Source organism: Alosa alosa, chromosome 13 (assembly GCF_017589495.1).
Source record: "Alosa alosa isolate M-15738 ecotype Scorff River chromosome 13, AALO_Geno_1.1, whole genome shotgun sequence".
Classification (NCBI taxonomy): domain Eukaryota; kingdom Metazoa; phylum Chordata; class Actinopteri; order Clupeiformes; family Clupeidae; genus Alosa; species Alosa alosa.
In genome coordinates, this window is record NC_063201.1 from 5,518,878 (window position 1) to 5,545,319 (window position 26,442).

The window sequence follows — 26,442 nt, forward strand, 5'->3', positions numbered from 1 at the left end:
TTCTATCAATGGTCCTTGAGATGTTTCTACAACTTGATTGGAGACCACCTGTGCCTAAATGAATTCACTGGACACTATTAGGAAAGGCACACATCTCTTTATTTAAGGCCCCAGGTTGATGGTGTATGTCAGAGTGAAAACCATGCCACAAGGTCGAGAAAATTGTCCGTAGACCTGCGAGACAGGGTTGTGTGAAGATCTGGGGAAGGATTCAAGAAATGTTTTTGCAGCATTAAAAGTGCCCAAGAGCACAGTTTCCTCCATCATTCTCAAATGGAAAAGTTTGGAACAACCAACAGTCCTCCTAGATCTGGCCACTCAGCCAAACTGAGTAATCCAGGACGAAGGGCCGACATGACATGTAACCAAGGACTCAGTGGTCACTATGAATGAGATCCAGAGTTCCTTTGAGAGGATGAGAGAAGCGTAAAGAAGGACCATCATCAGTGCAGCTCTGGTTTCTTCCACACACGCTGTTGGGAATTGTGGCCAAATCGTTCAGTCTTTGTTTCATCAGACCAGGCCATCATGGTCTGAGAGTCGTTCAGGTGCCTTTTGGGAAACTCCCAGCAAAAAATGGCTTCCAAAATTGGGTACCAACAATTTCAGCCACCCGTGTACAAGTCAGCATCTGATCCTAATACCAGAACCCCCGACCCCAACCCAAACACACACCCGACCTTTTTTCACTCACTTCCCTGACCCACCAGAAAAGCAACCCCTCTGAGCATAATAATACCCCGCCACAAATCTTTTTTTTTTCTTTATATTTTTTGGGGGCTTATTGTCTTTATTTTGATAGGACAGTGAAAGATTGACAGGATATGAGTGGGAGAGAGAGAGAAGGGGTGAGATCGCTAAATGACCCAGGTCGGACTTGAGCCTGGATTCCCATGGGCACTTGGGCCCAAATATGGTACAGGTGCTGTAGCCACAGCGCACCCACAACTCACCACTAACATTAATATCATCACCTTACTGATGTATTTTTGCTGTTTTCTGTTGTTGGCCTTATTTTTCTGTATTTTCATTCAGTAAATATATCATTTAATATTTTCAATAAATATTTTCTGTTTGCCTACTTAGAAATAGCAACATAAAGTGAAGAAATTAACCATTTTGATGTAGTGTCAAAAACGCCTATTCACTGTGCTGCCCTGATATCCACTAAAATATTTGGAGGAAAACAAGCCAGGCAGGCTTTCTCTCTTGTAATACCTTGATAGCACCTCAATGATGTTCAATACAGTGTTAATGGAAGAGTGCTTTTGGTGTATTCAATTCCTACATAATTCTTCACATAGCCCCTTTTGAGGGTTAAAAAATGCAGAAGAAGATGTACACAAATGAAGACAAAAAATAATAATACTGATGTCTTAAGTTAAATGATAATAAATGTGACGGCTGTGCCCTGCTTATGAAGGCAGACCAAATGGAAAGCACTGATCAGTTGGAAGAAGACAAAAATGAAATGAAACAATTCTTGGCGGAAAGAGGGGAAAATACAATATCATTCTGTTTTGTCTACTGGATTATTTTCTGACTACGCCACTCAATGATGATGTGCTATTATTCATTGCATGGTGACCGGCCCTAGTGAACCGAGATGTCATATTATCAATAAATTATCAATAAGTTGATTAATGACATGAAGGAGATAATACTTTGTTTTTAGTTGAGTAGAATTTCAGATAAAGCGCAGTGCAGTAGTGCAGTATTGTTGTCAAACCAGCATGAGGCACCAATTCACACAATGGGATTAAACCAAACCTTTTTGTGGACTGTGGACCCACTAACTAGCCACATTTATGGGTTTTGTACCTTCACTGGTCATGTACAATCATGGCTGACATGCAATAAAGAAAGATCCTGTGTTACTAACTGCCAGTTGTGTACAAGAGTGCTGTATTTTAGGGACTTTAAACTCACACCCTCACTTTCTGTTACCCGTTCCATTCACTGATGATTGGGAGGAAAGTCCCAAACTGGCCCAGGTAACAAGACTCCTACACTAAGACAGGGGATCCTTTCTAACATCTGCGATCTTAGTGATTTGATGAATGGGCTATTTTTTTTAACAACATGCTGTTGCATATATACATACAATAACCATGTTTGATATTTAAATTGTTTGTCTGGTCCTTTGTGGGGGCTGGATGTAGGGCTGCAATAGATTGAGTTTATATCTGGAAAGCAGTAAAATCCCTTATTGTAAGTGTACAGGGCCATCTCACTAAAATATTTCAAGTGTGCATACTTCCAACTATGATTATTTGAAGTCAGTATTTTGCCACAGTATGTGGTATTCTCCCACTACTTTGCACATATAGGCTACATGATATCGGTACAGGTTTATAAATACACAAATAGTTATGCAAGTATTACAAACTGTGGCATACAGTAAATGTTTGATTTCACCGCACATCCCAATTAAAAAGACATTGTTAAACTGAATCCCTCTATGGTAATGTATCATTCAACTATCCATTCAGGGTCCATGTTCGAAAGAATAAAACACTATACTTGACAAAACAAATGCAGAGCCTCTTCTACCAATGAAGCACACCTCACCTCTACCTTCAGCATTCCCAGAGAAACTTCAATCAGGGTTTGTTTGCCCCCACTTTGTTTCCAGTTTTCGAAGCCTGGGCTACCTACAGAGACTGTTTACACAGAATGGGCAGCTAGCGGCCATGTGATGATTACTGAATGTGACAAAAAAAGGGTATAGGCTTGAAATCCTGTACGATTGCAGACTAGCCTACTGTTAAGTCAAATCTCCTCAAGGGCCAATAGGCCCTAACAGAAGGACCCCCACAGGGAAGACATAGGCTACTCAAAATGAGGGGTAGCCTATTGCAGTTAACATTTAAATATAATTTGGAATAAAAATGTAATGCGTTATTTTTTTTTACTTTAAATTAACGATGTAGCCATTACTTGTAATGAATTCAGTTTAAGGACACAGCCTGCCAAACAACAATACTAAGAGAGATCCCACCTTGTTCAAGAAACAGGCCTGCAGATCAGGAGGTTAGAGCCCAATAGAGACAGAAAGCAAAACTAAACGTTATCAATGGTCTGGCACAAGGGCCATGGGACAACTTGCAATCACCAATAAAATTGGTAGAGGGTAACATGAAATAACTCATATACGAGCAGGACGTGACTATCTAGACTGCTTGCAAGTTCTGAGTGGCACTGCGCGCTTCCGGGTTGGAAACGGGCCACAGCCGACCAAAATAGACCGGAGACCGTCAAACACATTTAGCTGAAATATGCCCATTCACAACAAATGCCCGTTGGTCTCTACAGTTTACAGCAAAAGACCACATGTTGGTATGTTGGTTTAGGTATGTCCCTCTCTTGTTTTAGAAGTCATCGAATAGGGTAGTTTTATCGCAAACGATTAAATGATATTGCATTATTTGTCCAAGAACGTTCGCCTATCAGTTTCAAAGTTGCACTTAATTTGCGAAGGGGAAGGCCCTTAACCATATTTTTTTAATGGGGTAAGGGGGGTGGGGTGGGGTGGTAGGCTACTTCATCAACTGACTTCTTGGTTTTCATTTGACCGTACGATGAGCGAGCGAGGTGGTGACTTCCCTGCGCCTCCTCCTGCACCTAACGTCACTCAGACTGTCTTTGGAAAGTGTCAGAAATGAAAATGACCGTGCAGTTTTCATTCTGCTGATAGCGTTTGCAACCTTTACGCACGTGCTGCTGTTTTAAAACTGATTAAGTGTTTCAGGATGACATTTGAGGTAGGTGCGTTCCATAGTATTCTATCTTGAAAAATGTTATCATTTCACAAATAAGCTCTGGCTATTATTAGAATTATAGGACATTTGATTGACTAATTGATTGCTCTGGATTGTTAGAATTTTTCAGTGCGTTCAAACTGCACTTATATCTTTAACTCTCATGCAGATGGAGTTTACAGATAATTCCCTCACCTGGTTGTTACCTTGCGGACCTGGACATTTTGCACTGGCGCGAAGGAGCTGAGGCGGACGAACAGGGGACTTCAGTGTCATCTTATGATACGAACTGTCTACATGCCCCAAATCATGACAATGAGTTGCCAACAGACTTTATCAGCGGTACCTCTGGATCTACGGACCTCGACCAGAGGACGTGAAAGCAATGTTGACAACACAGCGAGTGACAGTGCTGAAGTGAAAGCGGAGATACCGGTAAACCAGCAAGACTGTATTAATGGATCGCGGACCGCTACCCCTGCTCCTGACCATCAAGTACTGGCACTTCAAATGACGCCACATCTTAAAGACCGTACAATTCCGGACAAGAATGTGTGTACAAACAACTCAGACTCTGCTTTTGTCCAGGTTCGCGTAAAGCCCGAGTTGGTTGCGGACAACTCAGTTGCTGCTAAATCACAGGACGCATCAACTTCAAGGCTTCCCTTCAGGAAGCGTCCGTATCCTGGTGGATCGGAGTCTCCAGCTCAATCAAGCCCATTTTGCTCAAAAGATTCTGCAAACGGCGCAAAATCTCCTAAACTTGCTACAAATGTATTGAAAACAACCGACCATTATGAAGTTCAGGACGCGTTTGGACGTGTAATGGCACAAGACATCATTAGTGGTTCCAGGCAGTTGGACCCCTTAATCCTCCGTGAGTTTCAACAAGTTGTTTAATGATGGAATTAAGAGGAAAACTGTAGCATGATTCAATATTAAAATCACTACCTACCCTAAGCCTTAAAGAAAGAAGCAGTTATCCTCAAAAAATGTTTGTCTGACTTTTATGGTTCTCATTTGCCCACACACATACACGGAGAGAGAGTCTTTATCATAAAGAATGTAAACAAAAAATAGTTACCGTGGCATACAGAGAGGTGAGTCAGCCCTTGGAATAAAGTGCAGTTGACAGATTGCGCAGTCATGGCTTGTCCAGACATTGTGAAATTGTCCGAGTTAATCTGATATGGAACAAGCTGTGGTAAAAAGTCAAAGTGAGGTTCCCTGCTATGAAATTTGGGCCCTGTGACAGACAATAATTTGTAAATACCAGAAATGGATGCTCTCCCCTGCTGTGCTGGGCCCTTAGAATACCCCACCAGACACTGGCAGACACTTGTCCAAAGTGACTTACAGTATATGAAAATTATATTAGTTAAACAAATTATAGTGTTATGAGTTCTTATTTACTCTGGAGAGATTGTGGAAGTCAGATCAAGATGAATGTGAATATGATGAATTCGTAGTGTTCAGTAAAGTGGGTGTTATGGATTGAGCCGTACTAAGTGGTGGATCCAAGCTTGTGGTGGAGTCAGTTTGAAGTGTTTTTTTCTGTTGTGATATTAATTACCCCTTTTAAGTAAGCTCATTATGTACTATATTCACATTAAATTTGATATTGTTGACACTATGACATGTCAACATTAATGCATGAGTCCGTAGAATTAGTTAGATTCTTCCTGATTTTAAGATGGTCTCCATAAAGCAATTGTTTATGGTGTTTGGGACAGATTTTCAATTTTCATCAGAGTCTATAGGGGTGTGGTAGCTTTGTGATCTTTTCACCAAGGGCATTTTGAACCTAACATGGCAGATATTTGTATGGTTGATGGTTGACCCTCCTGTTGATGGTTGACCCCATGATCTGGATACTGCTCATGGCTTATTGGGATGATGTCCCATCAACCAAAAGAACACTACACTACAGATGCAATTTAATTACCTCAGCATTGTAGTAAGTGTCGTGGTGGTTGAGGTATTGAGGTAAACTCTTATGTTATGCAATGTCTAAGCTCTACATCCCTACTCTACTCTACTCTACTCATCTCTACTCATCTCTACTCTACTCTACTCTACTCTACTCTACTCTACTCTACTCTACTCATCTCTACTCTACTCTACTCTACTCTACTCTACTCTGCCCAGATCCCTGTGCATTGGCCTGGTCTGTCGTACCTCATGGACCCAGAGCACCCCCCGCCCCCTGGCAAGTCCAGATGGAACGGCTGCACGCTGATGTTGCCCTAGCCACACAACAAGACGATGACGGAGACACGTACGTTGTTTTTTTTATTGAGTCCACATTAGCTTTTTGTAGGTTTTGCATGTTTTTGAGAGATTCTCTCTCTCTCTCTCTCTCTCTCATACACACACACACACACACACACACGCATGCACGCACGCACGCACACACACATGCTCATACTGATTACTGATTACTCATACTATTAAGACAAATACACTTTCAACTTTCAACTTTTTTGTAGGTGGTTTGTAGCCTGACATCACTAGGCTCACTCACTTCATGAAGAAAATCAGGGTACTCTCCATGGGGAAATGTTTCCAACCCTAGCATAGTCTTTGCATTACCTTTGAAATAATTGGTTCAGCCTAACCAGGCGTTATTACTACCATTTACCACAGCCACTTTAAATTTTAAATCTAACGTCATCCCCTCTCATTGGGGGGTGGCACCACAAAGCAACTCGCTTAGGGCACCGAAATGGCCAGCAGCGGCACTGGGTACAACTCATGTGTAAGTGCAGGGCCGGCCCTGACAGTGCTAAAGCCCTAAGCAAGATTTTGCTTCATGTGCATATAATTATGATGACATATCACTCAGACTTGTGTATCTCTGTAGAGACCGTCTCCATTTTGTCAGACACAAAAACCTTTATGAGCCTGCTGTGGCGAATACAAGTGGGTTTTTTGTTTTTTTTACATGCATGCTTATGATTACATTGTATAGTTATTACCAGATGCAGCAGTGGACTGAAGTTTCTCATTAATTAACAGGCTATGCAGGATAGCACTCGGTTTGATGTGACAGAAAGTCACTTGCCACATGGTCTTGCAGCATATGTTAGTAGCCTACTTGCTGACTGGAGAATGATTTATGAAGATGTGAGCCAAGTGTGTGTGAGTATGTGTGTGAGCATGTGTGTATGTACATGTGTGTATGTAGCAGTATGCACTGGCTGATGTGAGTCAAAAGACTGACTGAGCGTCAGTTTCATAAAAGATCATTGTGGGTGTGGGTGGAAGTCTCGGGGGGGCTTATACAGATATTCAGGCTAAAGTGTGGAGGATGAGTAAATATAGTGTGAAGGCCACAGGACACAAGTCTTTCACACATGGATGCCTTCACTCTTACCTTAACCATCAAACAACTCCCACATGCAGCATCAGGTGGTATCAGAACACACACACACATGCACTCTCTCACATGAGTGAAACTCTGACCAATTTGTAAATACCATTGGTTTTGCATAAAGGGTATGATTGTTACACATCTGCTCAGATACAGTAATGTTGCATTAATGACAGAATTCACATACTGTTCATTGCCTTGATTTTTTTTTTTCAGCTGAATTTTCAAAGTAATTGTTTGTGATTACGTTTGTGGTGAGTGGTTTATTGTATGGGGCATTTTATAATGCCTCTTGCACAGTGTTGCATACGCACACTAGGTAAGCAAGCAATGTAAAGTACATATACAGGTTGTGGCTCAGTCTTCTTGCACAGTTGTGTGGAATTGCCCAGGTTCATTTGCTGGCAAACATCAACTTGTTAGAGGTTTTTTTTTCAGATGAAAACTGAAAAAAAAAAGACTTCAAGAGAAAAAAGAGTAAGATAAGAATACATACTCACGCACACACACAGGCGCATACACACCTTTACACAGACATACACATCCTACTTGCGTCAGACGGTTCTTCATCCTCTCACCCTGTTTGGTTCTCAGCGCTTCGTTAGCCCCTCACTTTCGGGAAAACCTGTGCGAGAGCGTGCTCGTCTTGTGACTGCGGTTTGTTCAGGTGTCTCTTTTCTCTCTCTAAAGCTCTCTCTTTTTCTTTGTGTGTTTTTAAATGAATGGGCTCAAAAACCCAAACATCCGCTTCATACTTCCTCTTTTACCGCTTTCTCGCAGTAGACTAATCTCTCCCCTCTCTTTTTTTCTCTCTTGTACACTTACTCTATTTCTTTCTCTCTCTCTCTCTCTCTCTCTCTCTCCCCTTTTCCCCATTGAATGTTGCGTATTAAATTACTGTCCCATCAACTAATACCTCTTTTTTCAGCCCTTGTCTTGCTTTTTCTGCACTCTAGGACTGCATGTGGGACAGCATGATCAGTGGTCCGCAATTCTGATTGAGTACACTTTTGTGCAGCAAATTGCTCCCCATGTTTGTCACTTGCCAGGGCTGACCTAGCGTTCATGGGCATCGGAAAAACCTTTTTCCCAGTGTTCACGTCACGTAATGTGTGAGTCAGAGGTTGGAAACCGGGGCTAGATTTTGCTAACAGAGTTGCCCAGTTAGGGGGTCGTCATCACTTTTGTCGTCACGTTGTAGGATGTAGGCTAGTTCGTTTGTAGTCCATGTGTCCTTTCATGTCCAACAGTTTTAATGTGAACTTGGGAATTTGCTGTTTTTGTCACTTGAAAGCTGCATATCTTTCTTTCACAAGCATCTTGCACTATATTTGAAGCAAATACAGTTGTTTATTTAGGATTAGCGAGCGTATGTTTGTTGTGGCATCCGTGTTCGTCACACATTCCGACGGCAAAGCACCTGAAAACTTGCTGTGGGAAAAACAAAGTAATCACGGGGGCGGTCCTTGTCATTCCCAGGTGCCATGAATGCACCATGAGGATGTGCAGAGAGATGACGCTGACCAACAGGAAATGGGTTCAAATTGGCTTCACTTGTCTTAATTGAAGTCCTATTGGGTAGCTGTGTCAATTTCTTTTACTGTCTATGGCCATTAGGGGCACTGCAATTAGCACTGAATTCATTTCAGCTGATTTCAGCTGTTGATGAGTTTGGATTTAAAACTTCATTCCTGTGTCTGGTGTGACTGTGGAAGACCCCAAGGATGAGACAAGTTGTCATGTCAACTTAATTGTCCCATAAATTTGGCTTTGGCACACAGAGCCTCTGTTGTTGTGTACTTGCCTTCAAGGGGCAGCCATGGCCTACTGGTTAGGGCTTCGGACTTATAACCGGAGGGTTGCCGGTTTGAACCCCGACCAGTAGGAACGGAGTAGGAACAAAGTGCCCTTGAGCAAGGCACCTAACCCCCTCACTGCTCTCCGAGCGCCACTGTAGCAGGCAGCTCACTGCGTTGGGATTAGTGTGTGCTTCACCTCACTGTGAGTGTGTTTCACTAATTCACGGATTGGGATAAATGCAGAGACCAAATTTCCCTCACGGGATCAAAAGAGTATATATACTTACTTATATAGCCCAATACCGTTACCAGAGGTGCATCTCCTCAAAGTTGTAACTTTGCATGGAGTTGACGCAGACTGCAAGTACTGTGACTGTGGTCAACTTGCCCTGGGTGTTGATAGCCAGTGGGCTTCAGCAGCCTGCTGTGGGTAGTAGCAACATGCTAGTTTGCTGACTGAAGCTTTGGAAATAAACTCAGACATATTTATGGTTACAATGACAAGGTTATCCAATTGTACACTGTCTATTTTTCAGTAAGTTTTTAAATCAGCACTTCGCCAGCAAGCAGTACTTTGTGGGCAGTTGTTGGGAGTTTGCTCACTAACATAACATAAACTGGCTGGAAGACACCACACCAATAACCTCAGATGTAGGACACCGTCGCACACCCATCGCCCCATAAAAAAAAAAAATCACTCGTGAACAATATTTGTCCGTTTTAGGTCTGTGCATTGGTCAGCAAAAAAGTAGCCTACATAGCATAACAACATCCACATGCAATAATACAACGACGATGTCTACAATGACCTATTCATTTGGACAACTTGATTTCATTTGTGTGAAATAGTATGCATGCCAGGTGGCTAGGTGGTACTGTGAAGCACTGCCATACAACAACAACAAGAGCACACGCATGCATTGAAACTTCCTTCTACTTCTCTCCGTAGTAGTGCTTCACATCCCAGAGTTCTGTTTTCCCAAGGCGCCTGCCTGTATGTGAACCAGACGTGAACGGTAATGTGTTTCTTTTTAATAAACTGCCTGTACACTTACAAGGTTCTCAATGCTTCGGTTTACATGTAGAGACACTCATTATGCTACTGACAGGACTCCTGAATAGCTATCATAAGCAGCTAAGGCAACTTGAATGTCCGACTGATGGAAATAATGCGACGTTTGTTGTTGTTTGGCTGTACTGCACATGGATATGACGTCAACGCGTATGTGAGGATAGCCAGCGTGAGCAGCTCAGAGCACACTTTTGCGTTTTCAACCCTTTAGACGGGAACGCGATGGTGAAGCGTCTTTAAGATTTCCACTGGAGGGTGGGTTCATTTTTTTGTCGTTTTTAGGCCCCCAAAACGCTGTCGCCGTCTAAACGAAAGTCACATTTGATCAAATATTTTGTCGGTTTCACCCGGGAGCGTTGTCGTGTAAAGCCGGCCTTAGTGCAGTCTAACGTTCTGACAAGCACACCAATTGCCTACCTTGTTCTTGCCCATCTGGAATAACTCCTAGCTTTGCTGCCTCCATCCTCCAACATTGTGTGCTGATAACCATATATAGATAGACGAGTAAAAGAAAACAACAAGTAGCCTATTGTGTGTCTGCGTGCGTATTCTCTCTCCTGCTCAAACTAAATGTGTGCACGTTAATTTTGATAACGTGTTCACTAACTTTACGTAATAGAAAAGGGCAAATAGCCTAATGGCATGCAGCTAAAGGGATACTGTGCATAGTTGGGAAGGTATTGTAGGCCAATTTGGTGTGAATACACACACACACAAGGGAAATTTTCTGTTGTTGAGTAGCTTGATGGTACGCACAGTGCGTACGGACGTACACCTGCAGGCGGGCCTGAGATTGTTGGAATATACTGTGTTTTACAAAATCTAAGAAAGAAGGACAAAAAAAAGGCCAAACAAATGTAATGTACAAATTTAAAACAGTCTGAGTTTACCTCTCCAACTACCGAGTCTGTGGTGAGCTACGCAGACACAGGAGACACAGAATTGAAAAAGGTTTTCGACGGCATAGAGGTAATGGCGTCGAGTCGAGGCAGAACCATCAGCCTGAAGAGTGGTCCAGATCAACCCTTCGAACTTACAATCTGTAAAACTATACACTTGTTTTTTTTACCAAGCTTTTGTTTGCGTACACAACTGACTGTGTTATGAACAAGACCTTTAATCAGTCTCTAGCATAAACATGATAAAGCAATGATTGATGAACTGCACGATAACTACAAAGTTTGAGAGACAGCTTTGGTTGTACTTCTTTCAAGTACTGTTGCAGCAATTGGTGTCATGATAACCTCAGTCAGTTGCAAGTCAGCCTTCATGTTTGTCTTAAAGAAGTCTTCAAGGTAAAAGCTTAATTACTGTTTTTTAATTGCAGCTTTATTAAACTCACTCATCAAAAAAAAAACAAGTTTAAAGTAATTCATCTCTACCCAATAAAATCCCCTTGTGTGGTTGTTTGTGTCTCAGCAGCTGTCGGTTCTGGCGAACTATATGCCACAATGCTGCGTTCGCGTCACGCTGGCTGGGGTTGCACTCGCAAGTAACTCTCGCTCGACACAGCTTCCCTTTGTTTACTGTCAGCCGATGGGCGTGTGAACTTCACGCCTGACCACAGGGGAGGTGAGGCTTGCGCGCGCCTCTCCCGAACAGGATGCCGCATCTGCGCCATGGTTGCGCCGCGGCCACCGCTCTTCATGGGCCTCGGGGCCGAGGCTGAGCGCTCCTGCGTCAGACCTAAGGCTCAGCCCCAGTGTTATCTGGCCCTGTGGTCTCACTCTGACAAAGCCACTTCCAGGAACCGGAGAGTTCAGAGCAGGATTTCACAACAGAACAGAAAGAGATAATGAGAGTAACATGGGCAGAGAGAGAGAAAGAGAGAGAGGAGAGATAGAGACAGAGAGAGAGAGAAAGAAAAAGAGAAGACGGTAAGAAACAGAGAGATAACATCAGAGATAACTAGATAATAATAATAATAATAATAAGCTTTATTTGTATAGCACCTTTCATACACAGAATGCAGCTCAAAGTGCTTTACATTTGAAGCATGTAACACAATAATAGTCAGTCAGTCATTATCAATCACCTTTCTTCATTGCTGGGGCCGTTTATGATTCTACTGCAGAGCGGTACAAAATATTACCGCCGCCCAGTCCAGCACATGTTTTCCACAAAAATAAGTCACGCTGAAAGGCATATATGATTCTAACTGTCTCACTGAATTGCATTATGCATACTCAATTCTCACTGGTATCTGCTATACAACAAGTACCAAAACATGATTAGTTCATAGATTTCACATGTATTATACATTTTATACAACCCCACCCCCATCTTGCCTGTTCATAATTCTGAGAAATTCTTGAATTGTGTGCATGTATGCGTGTACATGTTTATGTTTATGTGTGTGTGGGTGTGTGTGCGTGCATGTGTGTGTTTGCCTGTTTATGTGCCTGTGTGTGTGCATGTGTATGCATGCATATATATGTCTACTGTGTGAGTATGTGTCATACGTAGGATTACTGTGAATGTATGTGTGTGCGTGTGTATCTGTTTATGCACATGTGTGCATATGGAATGGGTTTACATGACCCCTGGAGGCAAACATATGCAAAAAATTGGTCATCCTAGGCCCTACGGTTCTCAAGATATTCACAGAAAACTGTGTCTGCCCTACCCTCCTTTCGGGGGGTCCAGTCCAGCGGGGGGGCTACAAATCAAAACGAAAAGCGATGGTTCCATGCTATCCATGTGGGGTTACATGCCCACCAAGTTTCGTGTACCCCGGTCTTTCAGTGTCCCGGGAATCCTTGTTGGTGTACGGTCACTAAATGTACACATAAATTATTTTATTGATAGGTCCCCCATGAACGAAAGTCCACGAAACTTGGCATGCATTCAGAGGGTGTCATAATGATCACTTCCAATTTCGTGCAGTTTTGACTACGTTAGGTCACAGATACCTGCGATTACAACACCTCATTTTTACTTTTTTGTGTTTAACTAGGTGGCGCTATTCATGAAATCAGTGGTTATGGAATGGGTTGACATGGCCCTTTGAGATCAACATACAAAAACAAATGGTCCTCCTAAACCCTACAGTTCTCGAGATATTCACAGAAAACTGTGTCTGCCCTACCCTCCTTTCGGGGGGTCCAGTCCAGCGGGGGGGCTACAGATCAAAACGAAAACAGGAGGTTCCATGCTATCCATGTGGAGTTACATGCCCACCAAGTTTCGTGTACCCCGGTCTTACAGTGTCCCGGGAATCCTTGACGGAAATTTGGACATGCGAAAAAGAAAAAAAAAAATCTGACTAAACCTATATGACCGCTGCGCAGCGGTCATAATAAGATGAAGAAAGGGTCATATCACTGAGGTTTCTGGATGAGAAGTGCAAAAAGAACATGCTGCTCAAAAGTGGGTCACAACTGTAACCCGCAAGTCCCATCAGTCCACCTAGGCTCCAATGCACATTGGATTTACCAGGTAGCCTGGCTCTTCTTGCCACGGTTAATAGTCTGGACATTACACTATTTGCTGGGATCATGGTCTGGATGCTCTCTCTGGAAACTTGCTGGGCCATTCTAGCCCACATCAAGTGACTAGTTAGGGTGGCTAAGTGCAACGATGTTTATTTGATACGTAGCCATGCTAGTGCGCATCGAAGAGCAAGATGAAAATGTTACTTCATCATGAGCAATGGCATTGTTTTCTGACAGGCAATAGGGTTTTGGGTAAAGGTGAACATGTGTCGTTGGTGGTGAAGTTAGAAGTAGGGTAATCCCATACTGGTCATTGTTGGTTAAAGTCTGGTCCATTGGGTCCAAAAGTAACCTGAGGTCTAAGCCCAATAGGATGCAACGACTGTAAACAATTCCCACTAGAGCAAAGCCAAGCTCTGTGTCTGGTTATGTAGATATGAAAATGAAAGTCAACACACTACTCCCACTTAAGGAACCTCTTTAATAAATCAATGAATGGGAGCTATAGGGGCAGACTTCTTTCTCATCTCTCCATGTTCCTTTTTTGAGTCCAGCATCTGCACTTATTTGTGGTGTACTTACTACTCTTTGGATGTCCTAAGCCATGTTGGCGGTGGTAGTGTAGTGGTTAAGGAGCTGGGCCTGCATGCAGTAGCCTGAAAATTGTCGGTTCAATTCCCGGCTTCCACCGTTGTGCCCTTGAGCAAGGCACTTAACCCCAAGTTGCTTCCGGGACAATGTAATCCCTTGTAATATAGCTGACATATGTAAGTCACTTTGGTCAAGAAGTGTCTGCTAAATGTAATGTACCAGGACTGTATTGTGAAAGTAATTTTAGTACTCAGCAGAAGACCGACTCTCAGCTAATGTGGGTCGGTTCTAGCTCATCTGCTCAAATCTCAAACAAATTCAACAGTCTTTTACTCACATAATGTTATTGTTCTCATGCAGATAGCCATTAAGGGAAGTTGTATAGTTTTTAGCTATTTCAGCACTGTGACATGAATAGGTGTCTACTGACATGTTTGCTGAAATGATGAGGGCAGGGCCCCACAAGCCCACACACACACACACACACACACACACACACACACACACACACACACACACACACACACACACACACACACACACACACACACACACACACACTTGAATTTCCCCTTGAGGATCAATAAAGTATCTATCTATCTATCTATCTATCTATCTTGAGGGATCAATACAAGCATCTATCTATCTATCTATCACACACACACACATCTATCTATCTATCTATCACACACACACTGAATTTCACAATAAAGTATCTATCTATCACACAATCTATCTATCACACACACACACACACACACACACACACACACACACACACACACACACACACACACACAGAGCAGAGGTCAAGTAATAATGAACTCTTGCAGAAAATGGCAGCGGAACATTCAGAGTTCAAAGCTCAGTGTTGAATCATAGTAACATGAACAGACCTCTTCTGATTTTGTTGAAGTGATGACTTGTGTGGATGTAGTTGTTTCTCCTATCATGCACACACACACACACACACACACACACACACACACACACACACACACACACACACACACACACACACACACACACACACAGAAGAGGTCATTGGAGTTCGTTGGAAATATTTAGGCTGCATGCTACCTTACGCACTCTACTTGTTTTCATCAGCCCCAGATGACCATCTGATTATGAGATAATTTACCGTCAAAGCCACCATATGTTATGACAGAGAAGTGTCAATGGTGACGGTGCAATTTTACTTCCTGGCAGACCACAGGCTTCATCACGTCCACTTTGGCTGCCCAGCAGCCTTCTCATATCAATGGGCCACATCATTTCCACTTCCTCTTTTTGTACTATATGTAAACCTTTTTCTTTGATCAGTTTCATTTTCAAAATAAATGGACACACTTTTTTAGTGTAGTAAGTCAGCATATACTCCCCGGTCATAACAAAGGGCCAAGACAGACATTGCGAGACAAAAATCCAAAATTATGTCTAGTTTCAGCACTTTGTAGTGGTTGTACTTGTGGTTTGCAAAACTCACATAACAAGTTTAGGATTAACTGGAAATTAGCACGTTCATATTCAGGAATGTCATGGCGAGGGCTTCTTCCTACAGTGGAAATAGCTCAGCAACAAGCTTTACCGGTGGGTTGAATCAAGTGCAGGACTCCCGTCGGTTTTCCTGTTATCTTTGTTTATATTCCTTTCGATTTTGCAAGCAGGTAAATAGGTTAGCAATCTGGATATATATGCTTACTTCCTTTTGGGCAGATGGGTGCTTTATTTAAACTATCTAGGACTTTGAAATGTGAGAAGGAGCATCACATTTATTGGAAGGACCTTGTTAATGAAAAACTAAGCTGAGTCTTACCTGATGCACAGCATCCTCGTTGGCATTGTGGTGCATGAGCCATACCTGTTTGTCCATCAAAATTCCCCTGTGAAATAATTGTCCCTAGCTTAAATGAAAGCATCAACTGAATGTAACCTATACAATTGCATAATTAAAACAACAAAATTGTGAAATGTTGAGGAAGGTATATCTTTGGCGTTTCAGTTGTACACATCTGCTATCTATCTGTGTAGATAAAAGTGTACTGAGAAATGATCTGTGATGGGTTAGCTTGAAAGGGGCCACAAATCATCAGAAGAGTTTCCTGTCTTCCTGTGTGAGTACCATCTCCTGATTTATGGTAACCGTTTTCATGGTAAGTGTTTGAAGGATCTGAGAAAAATAGAAAAGAAATATGTGAAAAGTCCCAGTGAAGGGAGAGCCAGATTGCGATTATAATAATTATTATTCAAAAGAGAAAGAACAGTGGCATTGTCCCTGAAGACAGGAAATGACCTCAAACCAGACTAGCTCTTACTGGAAGCAACCTTAAACTCACACACACACACTCTCTCTCTCTCTCTCTCTCTCTCTCTCTCTCTCTCTCTCTCTCTCTCACACACACACACACACACACACACACACACACACACACACACACATGCATGAAGAGATCAATGTAATCAGCCATACATGCACAAACAGTTCACACTAGCATTATACAGTCACACACCAAGTCCACAGGTATCCAGGTATCCAAATGAGCACACGCACACAAACACACACGCATACACACACACACACACACACACACATACACAGATGTACTTGACTGAGTTCTTCCTGGTCCCAGACGTTTTTTTTCTGTGAAACTTCAGAGCACATTGACGTGCCCCACAAGCTTCATGATTGATAACAATTTCCTTGTAGACTATACTGTTCCGTTTATGGCAGCAGATTCACACAAACATTCTACAAGTACCTGCCATGCCTTGTCCCACTCCAGCAAAAGGAGAGGGAGGGGGCCTAAAGTGAGACGTAGCCCTGAGATTTTGACTGTATACAACTTGTGATAGATGTGGGGGTTGCTTGACAGACATTTCATATGTGAGTAGCGATAAAGAAAATATGTGCCCTAAGTGTGTCTTCTGATTGTGACATTTGCACTTTTACTTCATGTATTTTTAATGATTGGGCATTCTGAATGGTTTAATTGATTTGAAGAAAGTAATTTTGTAAGTTGCTTTGGATAAAAGCGTCTGCAAAATGAATAAATGTAAAATGTAAATGGAAGAAGTTCTGAAAGTGAATCATTAACCTAAATGACCTACTTAAAGGTAATTATTATTGTGTTTTTTAGGCCTCTTCATATAGCTGTGGTCCAAGGTCAGGAGCAGATGGTCCACAGACTGATACACATTCTAAAATGGGCGAAGAAAGATGTGGACATCTACAATAACATGAGACAGGTGAGACACAAACACACACACACACACACACACACACGATCCCCCGACCACAGACCTACACACACAAAGATATATGGGATAGTATCTGACTGTTTCATAACCAAGAAGGAAGTTGTTGCCCATTTCCCAGTAATCACTGGACCAATCACCACTGCTCCCACCCCTACCACACTCTTGGTCATTACATAAAACCCGGTTCTTTTATGACAGACTGTCCCTGAACACCTCTTCCTCCCCATGAACAGGTTTGTGTGTTTGTGTGTGAGAGAGAGTTAGTGCTGGATGGGGACAAGAGACTTGACAGTTCTCCCTACTTCTACATCTCATTACATTCAAGTCCTTAGAGTAATGCTCACAAGTGTCCCAAGCCCTGGGATTTTCTCTGAGTCTTCATCTGTGAGTGAGTCGCAGCGTCGCCTTTCATTCATTCTGCCTGTGATGCTAGCCTTGCATGTCTGAGGCCTAACCTCAGAAATTACCTCAGCCCTGCCTAATCTGCACACAGAGGCCACTTACCAGAAGTAGCATCCTTTTTCATCCTGTCAGCTCTCTCTCTCTCTCTCTCTCTCTCTCTCTCTCTCTCTTCCCCTCCTCTCTCTATCTTTTCCTCTCTCTCTCTCTCTCTGGTTTAGGCTTGTTATCGTACTATGCTGTCTTATAGCTAAAAAAAGAAAATGCTGGTTGACAGACCTCTTTCACACAGTAGAGTTCACAAAATGATAACTGATCAATATCCAGATTGATTTGCGTAAGGGATAAGGGCTGTAGTGTTGGCCAGCCATGTTTCCTCATATTTGTTGTTGTCTCATTTTCCTTTTCTTTGTAAAGTGGACTGGAATGAAACAGCTGCAACAAATGGTATAATCGAATAGACCATCTGCTATCTGTTCACTGTCCCATTTTTCATAATGTACAACTCTCCTGCATTAGAAACCATAGGAAAGTAACAAGGCCCGTTGCAGTTGGTAGCAGTAGCCATTTACCACTAGTTTATGGTTTGTCCCCACAGTCGGTTGCAAAGCAAGGTTGTTTACATCTTTTGCTAGACACAGTCCTTCCCCTTGCGTCTGCCCTGAAATTGAAATGCAGAATGACATTTGAAATGCAGAGTGGCCTTCCTGTGCCCTGTCACCACTGCAGAAGCAGCAGGTTGCTGTCTGTGCTCTTAGACAGATGTTGTTGTATGTGCACTGTAAGACAGCATGAGAGGGACACATGTGGTAAGGTTGGCACTGTTAGAAATATTAGTGCTATTTGGGGTATTTTGCAGTGAAATTGTTACAAGGAAGCTAATTACAATTTTCTCAGGAGAGATACTGTGCTTGTCACTGTGTGTGTGTGTGTGTGTGTGTGTGTGTGTGTGTGTGTGTGTGTGTGTGTGTGTGTGTGTGTGTGTGTGTGAGCGTGTGTGCATGTGCCAGTGTGTGGGTGTGTGTCATATGCGAATGTACAGCAAACAGCTGCACTGCGCCTGTTCACTTTAGTATCCTCATTCCGCGAAGTCACATGACCGGGTTGTTTCTCAATATACCTTTGGTTGAGGTTCATTGGGTAGAATAGGGACTTTCCCTTCTCTCTCACCCTCCCTCCCCTCGCTTTTGCATCCTTTCTAATGTTGTCTGTCTATCTCTATCTTCTTCTCTCTCTCTCTCTCTCTCTCTCTCTCTCTCATACACACACATACTGTTGCAGTAGTAATTTTGTAGGCCTTTAATGAAGTCATGGTTAGCCTTCTTTGCTGTTTGTAATGTAATTATTTATCTCCAGGACAAAAGTTTTGTCGGTTTTAAAGATGTCATGATCATGTCAATCCTTCACTAATTATAGAATCAATGTTTTTTTTTAGGATCTCTGAAAGTATTTTTCTGGAGTATTCTGTAGTTATTGTCTCAGGCGTCGATTGTATTCATTACTACTTGCACGCTTACTACTTTCAACAATGAAGCTTCCTCATGCCTTGCCCTTTTTTCTTAAGTCAACATTGTTGGCGTCTTTATCCTTGTACTAATCATGTTTGTTTTTCTCTTTCTTTCTCTTTCTTTCTCTTTCTCTCTCCCTCCCTCCCTCCTTCTTTCCGTCTCCATTTTTGGCAGAATGTAAATCTCAGGACAGTAAGGGAGACTGAAGGGATTTTCCCGGAGTAGTGCCATTTCCCTCTCTCTCCCCTCCTCCTGATCTGCCCCCCAGGCATTTCCTCTGTCTCTCACACCTTCCCGTCCTCAAATGCTCTAGGACTCTTTTTTTCTTCTTTCCTCTTTTCTTTGTTTATGTTTTTTTGGTTGGAAAGGTAATAGGTAGAGTAGGTTATCGTAGTGCACACTGATACTTACCAGTATGAGTGTGCATTACAACATTTAAAGAGATACATACCAATCTGACCATTGGTCAACCTGGTGTACTTTATGTGTGTGTGTGTGTGTGTGTGTGTGTGTGTGTGTGAGAGAGAGAGAGAGAGAGAGAGAGAGAGAGAGAGAGAGAATGAAACTGTGTGTAACTTTGCAAACATGGATGTGAAAGCACACATGGCTCACTGTTATCTATCACTATGATTCAGAGCGGACTCAGGGAAATGGGAGTGCTGTTTTCATAGGAAGGGAGGGCCAGCAGAGTTGTGACACAAGAGGAATTTCTTCTGCCTCTTCCTTGCTGTTGTTCTGGCATTTTTTTTTCACCTCTCACCCTTACTGGAAGAACCTCCCTCCCAACACTGTTCCAATATAATAGAAAACTACCCTTACTGCTGTTGCTTCAGAAGCGAAAGTCATTGGCCTTTTTTGGCAAGTAAAACCCCAAGGTCCTCAGGCACCGGGGGTTTCTCACAGATTTCATTACGACGGAAATTCTGCTGGCATTGCATAGCAGTTCTTGGATATGATCAAAATCTTCCTGTTTTAAAACACATGTTAAGTGCATTGATTTGGATTAGATCCAAAAGAAGTCACAAACAGTTTCCCTCGTCCCATGGAAAAATGCTTGGTGTATATGCAAATTAGTTTCATTCTACCAGGCATGGTGCTGAATGTCCTGCCACCGGATGATTTTGACAGCAAGCCTCAACTACTCCTACAACTTTTAACATAACGTCCAAAGCATTATGATTCCTTATGATTTACCTGCAGCTTTGTGTGACCTCATACAATCTCAATGATGACCATTCACTATTGTATTTGTTCTGCCTCATTCTCATTCCTTATTTGTTCTGCCTCATTCTGTTCAATTACTATATATATATATATATATATAGTAAATAGGCATTTTAAAAGGTCCCAATTCATATGATGCTCTTAGCTCTTGCCAATTTGGTGTATGTTCTTTTTATATACTCTACTTTGCAGACACAGGTTGATTAGAGATTACACATTTCCAGTTGCATTGCCCTACAATCAATCAAGTAATCTTTTCAGTTCCCATATCTCTGCTGCTATGGTCAGGTGGCCTACTGGTTAGGGCTTCGGGCTTTTAACCGAAGGGTTGCCAGTTCGATCCCTGACCAGTAGGACAAATGTGGGCGGGAAAGTGGTTGAGCACTGCTCTCCTATGCCCAGATCCACGGCTGAAGAGCCCTTGAGCAAGGCACCTAACCCCTCACTGCTCCCCGAGCACCGCTGTAGCAGGCAGCTCAATGGTCCGGGTTAATGTATGCTTCACCTCACTGTGTGTTCACTGTGTGCTGTGTGTGTTTCACTAATTCACAGATTGGGATAAATGCTGAGACCAAATTTCCCTCACAGGACTCAAAAGAGTATATATACTATATAAAAAATACATACGAACACACATACATAGACACCCTTTCTCTTCTTAAACCTGTCTGGGTTTGTTTTGAGTTTTTATCAGTGGACTTTGTATCAGTGGATTGCTAAACCTGCTGCAGATAAGGCCGTTAAAGTACATTATGTCATCCTTCGTGGGGAAATCCCATCAGTTTGTTGGTCCTAGGTGGACAGGGTGTCCCTTCGCTTATATGTGTAGGCCCACTGATTTTGTTGTGGTGACCTTTAGCCTGCTAAACTGGTTCCAGGTCATAAGGGCTCTTGTGACGGGAATCGCGAGCAGGAAGTGGTTTATCGTTTCAAGTCTGAGGTATACGGTGTTACTTCTCAAGAAAAACAAATAGGCATTCTCAACAGCTAAACTGACGCATGTTGCACAAAAAGATGCTGTTTTCTTGTGTCACCGGCCCATGAGACACATGTAGTGATCCATATATACTTTAAAATCTATTCCTCAGTCTATTGAGTCTATTCTTCAAGTCATGAGCTTGTCTGTACAGTAAATGGGAAGTACATCCTGACATCACTTTTCTCTCTCTATTTCTGTCTGTCTGTCTTTCTGTCTGTCTGTCTGTCTGTTTTTCTTTCTTCCTGTCTTTCTTTGCTGTTGTTCCCTCAGACTCCACTGCACTTGACTGTCATCACTGGCAACGTGGACCTCGTGAAGGCTCTGCTGAGGGCAGATGCTGACCCTGGTGCCCTGGACCGCAATGGTCAGACCACTCTCCACCTGTGTTGTGAATACAACCAGGCCTCCTGCCTCTCAGTCATCCTCTCCCACCCCTCTGGCTCTGTCTTGTCCTGGCTGGAGACCCGCAACTATGAGGGTGAGTTTGACAGGCCAGAGGTATCCCTTTGGCCCCAACGGGTTCAGTCGTTCTGAACATGCCAGCCACTGTGTTTTTGGGTGCCAAGACCCCATTAATGGCACTGTTTCCGGGCTATTGTGTCTAGATGGCCCTCAAGTTGAAATACACTATATGGACAAAAGTATTCAGACGCCAGCCATTACACCAAAGATTCTAAAGCGGAGCTCTGTTCTAGCAAACAGGAAGCAGATTTGCAATTCGAATTGTGCACAACCCTGATTTCCACAGGATTTTAGAGTGTCTGTTAGGGGTGTAAAGGTGAAAATATTCATACCGAAGCGTTTAGGTACAGGGTGTTCATAAAATGGCCCTGATATGGCACTAGACATTAAGAAATCATGTTAATTTCAAATACTTATATCACAGCAGTAGTCCAGCCAGGATATTGTTGTATTTATTGTTGTATTTTAAAAAGTGAAGTTGCAGCCCTCAACGGATGTTGATGTTGTGTTTTGTCATGTCATGTTGTGTTTTGGCCTGATGTGCCACCTTCCACCTATCTACTAATCACGAAATCAGCAGTGTTTCGGCATCCGGGTTGGCAACTTCGAGTCAGGGGGGAGGGCGAGGGGATACACCTCTCTACAGTAATTTGAAAGTGATTGCAGTGCCAGTTTTGGCCACAATCTTACATATGGTTCCTTTAAATTAGGAATCCTTTTAAAGGGAAGTGAATGAAATGAAATCAAGGAAATCTGTGACTGCTGACTGTGAGTATCGAGTCAGAACCCAGCAAGTAATTTGAGGTTTGGTTACTAGAGTCAGCAAAACATGTGACGTGTGATGTGTCATAAGTCAAATGTTCAGTCAGTATCAGGTTGATGGTTTCACAAACAGTTTCATTAGGATGCAAATTCAGAATGCATTTTCAGTTCAATTACATTTAATTCATATTTAGATATTTTGCAGATGCGTCACAGCATATTATATTAGCAAAAGCCCAAAGGTTTTCAGTAACAGTGCAAAAGAGTGCAACAGTGCATTGCCCAAGCTTATGTTATGATTTGAAGCAGAATTATGGACGTCTAGCTCAATTCAGTTATAAGAGCCTGATCACTGTGACTGTTAAATGAATGCAGCTGGTTATGTGTTATGTGCATGGGCATAACTGTGTGTATGGAGGGATATAATGATTAATGTGACTTTGATCTTGTGTTCCTGGGTGTAAAAGGAACGGAGCATTTCCTGTTTAGCGAGACACGCTAGGGCAAAGCCTAGTTTCCCCATGGCTGGCCAGAAAGCCCCTAGAAATACAAATCGCCCCCTCAATGAGAGGGGTTAGGTGTAGGCGTGTGTGTTTCTCTGTGTGTGTGTGTGTGTGTACTGTATAAAAGAGTGGGGTTTTGGGGGATAGAGAGAGATAGAGAGAGAGAGACCTAGAGAGAGATAGAGATGTCATCATTGTGTGTGTGTGTGTGTGTGTGTGTGTGTGTGTGTGTGTGTGTGTGTGTAAGAGTGTGGAGAGATGAAAATAAGCCACACAACTAAACATGTCTTTTCAGGCCCGTTTGAGGCCCGTACATATCACAGATCAAAGGAGTGTTGTCTCTGTGCCCACCTCATACACTCTCCCTCGTGAGTCAGAGCGTATTTCTGCACATGCTCTTTTGTGCACATGCTCAAGCTCCAGCTAAACGGCCACTGAGCGATATCCCTATCCACCCACAGGGCTCTCTCCTCTCCACCTGGCTGTTCAGAGTGGAAACCAGGAACCAGTTAAACTGCTGCTGAAGAACGGCGCAGACATCAATGCAGTGGTAAGCTACTGACCCCATCTCTACCTCATCCTCCCCATCGTCCACCAGACGTGTCCACCCCATCCCCGTGGTCTTGGTTTTATGCCAGACTAAAGTTTTGGGTTTTTTACCAGTTCAGTGACTAACTCTGGTCATGTTTTAATTTCTCAATGCTAAAGCCACAAGCAAGCCAAACTAACTTTCAGTATGTCTCTGATGAGTCAGCTCAATTGTGTTTTTCTATTGTTGTTCCACCAGGACAACAAGAGTGGTCGAAGCCCACTCATGCATGCGGTGGAGGCCAACAGCATGGAGATGGTCAACCTGCTCATTGAGGTAGGCATATATTTCTACAAATGTCAGTCTGAGTAAATGAGTGTGTGTATATGTGTGTGTGTATGTGCGCGTGTGTGTGTGTGTGTGTGTGTGTGTGTGTGTGTGTGTGTGTGTGTGTGTGTGTGTGTGTGTGTGTGTGTGTGTGTGCATGTGTGTTTGTGGATGAAGGGGTGAAGGAGAGAGAGACTGTCTGTCTAGACAATAAATGCAGTGAAATACGGGATGCATTGTAATCTGTCAAATCAGATAGTATTCTATTCCACTACATAAATCTACATTACAGAACAGTAAAAGTTGTAAAACAAGTTCAGTGCATACTCACTATCGACAAACATTTGACTCAGATAAACAATAGATAGATAGATAGATCCCCAGGGGAAATTCAAGGTCTCAGTAGCATACAGACAATACACACATTCACTAACAGCAGAAAAAGTAATTAAAAGTATACAATATAAAAACACAACTAAAGCAATAAGGACAGTAGAAGATAAAGAATATACTAAATATACTAAAATACAAATTAAACTAACTAACACTTAATATAAATCAATTCTAAAAACAGTATCCACATCCACAATTCATTTGGCGCCCCCTTGTGTGATCCTTGCATATAGTGTGGCTGTGACGTAAATGCCCAATCCTACAGTGGCAACACGGCTCTGCACAGTGCCTGTGGTCGGGGCTACGTAGAGGCAGTGCGGACCCTGCTGAAAAATGGAGCCGACAGCAGCCTGAAGAACTACCACAACGACACGGCAGTTATGGTGGCAAAAAACAAGAGAGTGAGTGGGGTGGTTTACTCAAGAAAGAGCTTATTTTCAATCTGGCTCATGAGCAACTCTTCTATTCTTATTGCCAAGTCAATAGCAACACCATGTGGACATTATCTGTCATACATTTAAGATAGTAATTCTAGACTCCCTACCCATTATACTCACAATACCTTTAAGTGCAGTACTGTTTGATTTCTATCCTTTTTTTAATCGCAAAATATATTATTAGACTCTTGAAAGCCAGTTCAAGATGTTTTCTTTGTTTGATTGATTTCTATCCTTTTTTAATCACAAGATATATGATTATGAGACTCTTGAAAGCCAGTTCAAGATGTTTTTGCTCAAACGACAACATTTTATTTTCAGGTCACAGATGTGCTCCGAGGGAAGGGTTCACGGACCATACCGACCAGAACTGACATCCAGAGTTCTGTGCATTCCCCTCAACACAATACATCGCTTCCAAAGCAGTTCAGCATTAATGGTGAGCTAGCCCCTGGTTAATGTAAACCTCAATGACATTTTCTTTCCAGATTTTCCCACTCATTCTAGTACTGTGTAATACATATTTGTTTACGGCTGTTTTAGGGTCTGCATCTCCAAGGCTTGTTGGGTGTTTGCCTGTGGCTTCCCAACACACAGGCTCTCATTCTCCCTTCACGCCGGTGACACACTCCCCTCTTGGCCCAGCAGCAGACGGTCTGTCGAGCCGACAGTCTTCTGTCGAGGTCAAGGAAAGAGTGTTACTGCAGAAGAACTTAGGACATCACAGTGTGGTCCGAGAGAACCACTTTTCTCCATGGACACCCCAGTCATTGTTTTCCTTCTTCCCAGGCTACACACAACAGCTGAGCTCACAGATGCCTCCTCATTCAGTGTATCCAGCTGGTCTACCTGGACTAGTCTTGCCCAGTGGCCATCCTCCACAGATTCCATTTTTTCCAAGATCTCAGATTGACCAGTCACGGTCCTCAAGTCGTAGCAGTGACCAGTCGGATGTATCTACAATGAGTGTGAACAGTGATAGCAAAGGGGAGAGCTGCCTGGACTAATCAGCTAAAATTAATATTCCCTTTTCGTGACAACTGAGGTTTCCAAACTGATTTAATTTTTGAGTGAAGATGTCCTGAAGAATGCTTTGAGAACAATGAACAGTCTACACTGGTTTTATTTTACCCCCCGAGTATGTGATTGGAATCAATATACAATGTACTTAGACCATGCGATTCCGTAATTGTAAATAATGTAAATGTTAAACAAGGATGCACTGTCTGATCATAAAGCACAATAATACCCAGACAAACAAAATGCATGACCAGGAAATTGTTTCTTCTGATAATATTGTTTCCTCCTTACTCTCTACCAAATACAACATTTTTAGAGGGTACAATAAAGGGTATAGTTACAGTATATGAGCCATGAAACTAGAAGAATGAATGTATTTGTTTTAACCTACAAAAATAACTTGTTGCATGAGGCAGAGGTACGATGGAAGTCAAAGAGAGGGAAAAGGCTTTCAGTTTTATATAGAGGCTACAAAATATTTCAGAAACTTTATGCTGATGTGAATGTAGAGTGAGTGCACCAATATGTAAACCACCACATTTGAAATATAGCATTTTTCCCTCTTTGCATGTTGTGCATTCTTTTTGACTCTGTAGCCTACCTTTGACTGA

At 42.6% G+C, this 26,442-nt stretch overlaps 1 protein-coding gene across 2 annotated transcripts; it reads left to right on the top strand.

Annotated features, from left to right (window-relative positions):
* Positions 1–1,083: 1,083 nt before the first annotated feature.
* On the top strand, positions 1,084–26,400 carry bcl3 (BCL3 transcription coactivator). Of its 2 annotated transcripts, none has more exons than XM_048261530.1 (10): positions 1,084–3,768; positions 3,931–4,638; positions 5,910–6,039; positions 17,168–17,276; positions 21,669–21,876; positions 23,587–23,675; positions 23,913–23,990; positions 24,608–24,775; positions 25,133–25,250; positions 25,355–26,400. In XM_048261530.1, exons 2-10 carry the CDS (start codon positions 4,041–4,043, stop codon positions 25,816–25,818), a joined length of 1,962 nt encoding a protein of 653 aa, XP_048117487.1. In that variant the 5' UTR covers positions 1,084–3,768; positions 3,931–4,040; the 3' UTR covers positions 25,819–26,400. The 2 variants fall into 2 exon arrangements, with proteins under 2 accessions (XP_048117487.1, XP_048117486.1); XM_048261529.1 differs by having other exon boundaries at positions 1,084–3,764.
* The last annotated feature ends 42 nt before the right edge of the window (positions 26,401–26,442 follow it).